Source organism: Pituophis catenifer, unplaced genomic scaffold (genome assembly GCF_029215685.1).
Source record: "Pituophis catenifer annectens isolate HBS135680 unplaced genomic scaffold, rPitCat1.0.hap2 SCAF_1, whole genome shotgun sequence".
In the NCBI taxonomy this organism is placed as follows: domain Eukaryota; kingdom Metazoa; phylum Chordata; class Lepidosauria; order Squamata; family Colubridae; genus Pituophis; species Pituophis catenifer.
This window is the reverse complement of record NW_027256881.1, coordinates 73,554,013-73,560,012: the sequence shown is the minus strand read 5'-3', so window position 1 is coordinate 73,560,012 and position 6,000 is coordinate 73,554,013. Positions and strand designations below refer to the sequence as shown.

Sequence of the window (6,000 nt, the reverse complement as noted above, 5' to 3'; positions counted from 1 at the left end):
TTTCCTTGACAGAAGGTCGCAAAATTGATCACACGGCCCTGGGACATTGCAACGGTCATAAATAATGCCAAGCAACCAAATTTTGATCACCTGACCTTGAGGATGCGGCAATGCTCATAAGAGTGAAAAATGGTTATAAGTCACTTTTTTCAATGCCATTTTAACTTTGAACGGTTACTAAACGGAAGGTTGTACGTGGAGGACCAGCTGTAATATAGGGCCTACACTGCCAAACTGACCATCTCAGACTGTCTTTCAAAATGCAAATATCTTTGAGAGAAGATCATATCCATTGAAAGAAAGAAATAAAAGGAAAATTCTAACACAATCAAGCACATACCATCTATACAATTTAAACTTCTTTCAGCCTTATCATTCTATGGTTCTTGGTCATCCATTTCTCCATTATTCAGAATAAAAACTCAAATTTGCTGAAATGGCATTTATATAATTTTAAAAGGCATCATTTGTTTGTTTCTTTTTTAAATTCATGTGGGAAGTCTGGTTTGGACTGTGGTTGTGATGCATGTATGTATAAATTGTGGTGGTATGGTAGCTTTTTGATCAATGTGGTAGTCTTCTAAATGTGTGTGTGTGTGTGTGTGTGTGTGTGTGTGCGTGCACGTGGGGAGACTTCGCTATCTGAGTGATGGGCATCTCTCATCTAATGTGGTCCATAGAGATTCATAGTCAAATATATATTTGTATATGTATAGTACCTCAGAAGTACTAAAGGAGAATAAAAATTGGGGCTAATGATGAAATCTATGATACCTAAATCCAGTGGTGAAATGTAAAATTTGTTACTACTGGTTCTGTGGGTGTGGCTTGGGGGATAGTAATGTGACTGGGTGGGCATGGCCAACTGTTTTTTTTTCTTTTTTAAAGCATTTTTTACAACCTATTCGGGTGAATAGGTTGTAAAAAAAATGCTTTTAAAAGGTTAAAAAAAAGGCTCTGACAATCACAGCTGTGGTGCGCGATTGTCAGAGCTTTTTTAAAAACCTTTTAAAAGCAGGAAGTAACGACACGTGGGCGGGTGGGCGGAGCCTCATGCTATCATCGCTACCGGTTCTCCGAATCACCTATCAGAATCGCTACCGGATCGCTTGATCCGGTCCGAACTGGGAGCACTTCACGCCTGCCTAAATCTCATACCTACATGCTGAAATATTCCCTTCAGTTCTCTGCTTTTTAAAATGGTGAACTTAGAAAAAATCAAGTTATTGCTTTAGGGAGAGAAATTCTACCAATTAGGGAGGAGATTGGAAACATATGGGAATATAGGAAAAATGAGGACAAGAGCATATTTTTCTTTTTCCAGAATAGGTTTACTGCCAAGATACTCCTATAAGTGGCCCCTTTGCCCTTCCAACCCCATCCTTGGAATGACAATGTTTTATGACACAGCATTAATATAAGGGGCCACTGAGGGAGGAAAGAGCAGCCACCAGCCCTATTTCCCAGTTCACAGTTTTGCAAAAAAAGAAGAAGAAGAAGATTCAGAACAGACCTGCTGGCATGATGCTATCAGCTCATCATAGATAGATGGTACGGTTAATGAGCACTGAACTGTCTCTCAGAAGAAACACATGTTCATATGTAATAACTCACGAAAGTTATGGCAACGTCATCTTTGTGAAATAAATCAAGCATTAGCAAGCCAACATTTTGCAACAACGAGTAGTTAAGAGATTCACTAAACACAGTGCCTTTCCTTCCATCTAGAATAATCATCATATAAAAAGTGCACCTAGTCCCAAATCAATGAGACGTCAATACTGAATTATATTATCCTTCAAACAGGGGGATAATTTTGATATAGCTCTGAGTACCCTTTATACCAATAGTGACCTGATGATCATTTCTAAAAAGAGGGCAACATTTGTTTGTATAATTGTTTGTGTTTCTTACATCTATTATACAGATCAGGCCTCTACAAACATAACTGCCTGTTAGCAGCTTCTAACAAACAGAGACGTCATCCCTACATAGAAGTAAATAAAACAAGGAGAAACAAAGCCTGAAAACAGTTTTCCCCACCTATATTGATTTATTCACATTGAAAATAGGCAAAAAGGTTGTTTATAATTAAAAAATAAAGTTGGAAGGAGAGTCATGAATTTAACAACAACAAAAAAAAAACAGTTTATAAAAACAATGCATACATTCTATCTTGATGAAGTCAAGGACAATGGAAGTCACAAGCTTCGGCATAGTAGATAATTACTGGCAGTAGATTGCTTTCAGGAAAATAGAAAGGTCCCCCTAAATTATACATAGTACAACCAGGTGAAGTCTGATGCACCACACTCGGGTGGAAAGACTTTTAGGTTGGACATTCACTATTTGTGGTCCTTTGCCAGCTGTATTCTTAGTGACAAAATGTTCCAATGAGATATAAAATATTAGAGATACTTATGCAAGTACTGTTTTCCAACAGTAGTAATTCAATGGTTTTGCAGATGTTCTGAAAAGATGGTCCGAGAGGCTTCCGCCATGTGGCTACACCACAAATTCTTCTGGGAACTGATCTTCTCCCAAGAGATCTAAAGACAAGCAGTTCATGGACCTCTTTCCATAGAGGGCTGACTTAGTTTTACAATCGGCTGTTGAATACACACATCCATAGCTGGCTAGCTTATCCTCTAAGGCACAACCAAACGTATAACTGTGAGAGGTATCCGAAGACAACGTGGTACTCAGTGGTGGATGTAGACATTTGCGGAGACGGACGTCATCTAGACTTTGGCTGTGCTGCTCTGGGGACTTTGCTGCTTTGGGTAGGGCAATCTGCCAATTAAAGAAGAGCACATCTTTTTAAACATTCCACATTCAGCGAACAGGACATCAAAAATAAGTTTGTTTATGCAAGTTGCCCTGATTATCCCTCTCATCCAATATTACTAGCATTTCTTTTGTGAAACTTGTCTCAGTGAAAAAGCTATGAACCAATTATAAGCAATTATGAAGTTACTCAGTGCTCAATGGCTACATTCTAAGCTCCATACCTATCATTCCCACTGATATATACACTAAACTAAGTGTTAAATAATCTGAATTGAAAGAATTAAGAAACAGATTTAGCAAATCACATATATGCGACTTGCTACGAGCACTTTGTTTTATCACTGATTTGATGTTTTCATCAATATACTGTTAATATTATAATTATGTGTGTATTATGTGATCTGACTTGAACAGTAAATACTGAGATTTAGATGTTCTGCTAAAATGTTCTACTATTTGGATTTAGATCCAAATAGTAAAGTTGGGTAGGGTAGACAGTTTATGGAAGGGGTCAAATAAATATCAACTGCATAAAAAAGGTATGGGAGACAGAATTCCAAAATATATGAACTTTCATTTCTGCAGGTTATTTATGAAACTGTAGCAAATAGAACTTCTGTGCACAGGAGACACCAACACGGTTAGGGAAGAAGCTATTCTAATGTTTGCTTTTCTCTCCATTCCTTTTGGATTGTATCCACTAAACTATAAGTCTGGAGTTGTGATAATATTGCATTTCAATCTGTATACAAGGTTTTCACAATGTTATAAATATAATGAAGATGACAATGACAAAAATAAAAAAAGAAATAGGTCAGATGAAATATAATTTTGTATTCTGTTCTGACCACCAAGAACCACCACATGAAGATATGTAGATATCTTGAACAATGGGCTATGACTGAGAAGACCTCAGTGCAAATCCTTTGTTATCCATGAACTTCATAGGATGTTATTTTTGTCAGTGTAGCTTATCTTTACTGAATTGCTGTAGGACTAAATAGGTTGTCCTTCCTTCCATTGCAAGGCAATGGCTGAAGATATTAACACTGAGAAGCCTTCAATCAAGAGGACTCCAAGCCCTTAATGGTAACTAAGTTATACTTTATGTTCATATATATCTGGACACGCTCCACGAAATCTGAGCACTGCTATAATTCAACTGAAGAGATATGCAGCATTTTATTATATTTACAGAAATGTGCTACAAGACCACAATACGGTGGTGAAATCCTCTGCTGGTTGCCACTGGTTCGTTGCCCATGCATTCACGGTGCGCGCCATATGCACGCAGTGCATATGCATGTGCAGTGTGCACCAAACGCATGCTGTGCACGCATGCACAGTGCACACCAAACGCGTGCTTCATACAGAAAAAGGAGCCATTTGAAGGTAAGTAGAACAGTGAGGGGAGGAGAACAGCTGTGCCGTGCAATTTAGATTAGCTAGAAAGCAGGATTTCCTGCTTTCTAGTGAATATAAATCGTGTGGCACAGCTGATCGTCGGAAATAGCTTTTTTTTTTACTATTTTTTTTTACTACCGGTTCACCTGAACCAGTAGTACTTTTTTATTACTATTGGTTCACCCAAACTGGTGCAAACCGGTAGCATTTCACCCCTGCCACAATCTTAACTGCATGTTTAACTCTCATTCTATAGTAAAAAGGGATACATAAGATCACCCCTGGTTAGGCTGTGTCTACGCAGCTAAACAAATTCAGTGTTACACAGTCATCATTCGATATGTGTCACACTTGAAGTGTTTCACAATTTAAAATGAGTGAACTAAACTACCTAGGATTATTAATTCTTGGAAAATTAATCACTTTTTGCCTTTGCTAAGATGAACTTGACTTCACTTTCATATCTTTGTTGCTCATGTATGCTAGGAAATGAAATGTGGGAAGCATTCTTCACTGAGCACTTTGAGCTCCCCCAATAAACTGAGGATAAATAGCAAATCCCACAAATATATTCAGTTTTTTCAACCACACTTGGAACATACAGTAGCAACATTAACATTAAAGTGCGAAGATGAAAGTATATTTTCATCTCTATTCAGGCCAGGTTATTATTGCTTAAGCATTTCACAGGACTCTACTTTGGAAACTAACTCCAAAAACTAAGACTTTCTACAAATTCTTTGTTTGGGATCATTACCAGTTTCTAGAACACGTTACACTAGGTTTTTAGGTGTAGAAAATAGATGTTTTCACAAATCCAGATTTCCTCCCAAATAAGACTAGTTGATTTATTTTGTCAGATGGTGACATTTTAAACGTCTACATTTTATGAGCAACTCTTCTGTAGCTAGGGAATTTTAAAAGTATGATTTCTGGGGGCCAGCCAGGAACAACAGGATGAAATGATGATGCATAAATGGGCAAATGTATGAATTTGGGCAAAAATATTGGGGGTGATATTTGATTCCCCCCCCTCCAAGTAGTTGTTGTGAAGCATGCTGTTTTAATTTAGATGTGCACTAAAAAAAAAAAAAGGAAAAAAAAAAGGAATTCATTTCTCAGCACTCTACCATCAACCGTTGTGGCACAATTTTGTGATGGTGGCATTCTGGTGGACTCACAGAGGAATCAAAGTGCCTGGATAGAGCAGAAGAGAAATGAAATTAGATTTATTTTCACTCTTTAATGAACCATGATCTTACCTGATTAAGCGAGTCCGCACTCTGGCCTTTGGCCTTTAATACGGCGACATGTACCACAGATAGGGGGTTCTTACTAATATCTGTGAGGGGCAGAGAGGAAACCAGGATAGTCGGTGACCGTCGAAAATGAAGACGGGTTCTGTAGCTTCCAGAGACAGAGTTGGAGCCAGCTCTCAACATACAAGTTAATACAATTGTAATCAAAAGAAAAGACTCAGTTCAATGCATGATAAACTCTGGGCTGCCAGGATGAGATCCTAAAATTGTTCAAGCAAGTCAGCCAGAATGGCAAGATTTATTTCCTGCAGAGGAACACCATAGCAGTAGAGATTGTAGATGTCCCATTAAGTGTAAACCTGATTCAAAGCTCGAGTATGTCTATCTATGGGTCAACTATGCTTGGTTTTAGTTGGATCAGGATGCATTGATTTTATAGGTAGGCCTACATACAGATTAGAGTTTGTATCTATTTTTTAAAAACTTCAGTCCAAAAGACAAACTTTCCAGTAATATGAATCCCCTTGTTTTAGATTACTTCCTGAAG

General features: G+C 37.9%; 1 protein-coding gene across 2 annotated transcripts in view; it reads right to left on the bottom strand.

Annotated features, from left to right (window-relative positions):
• Positions 1–2,024: 2,024 nt before the first annotated feature.
• The window catches only part of FRMD1 (FERM domain containing 1), a 34,867-nt gene continuing 30,891 nt past the window's right edge, over positions 2,025–6,000 (bottom strand). The window contains exons 12-13 of one of the 2 annotated variants that reach the window (XM_070932586.1): positions 5,457–5,536; positions 2,025–2,793 (exon numbers count right to left, since the gene is read on the bottom strand). In XM_070932586.1, the coding sequence (XP_070788687.1) occupies positions 2,506–2,793; positions 5,457–5,536 (368 nt within the window). In that variant the 3' untranslated portion in view covers positions 2,025–2,505. Of the gene's footprint in view, positions 2,794–5,324; positions 5,392–5,456; positions 5,537–6,000 lie in introns of both variants that reach the window. The other variant, XM_070932587.1, reaches the window with a different exon arrangement.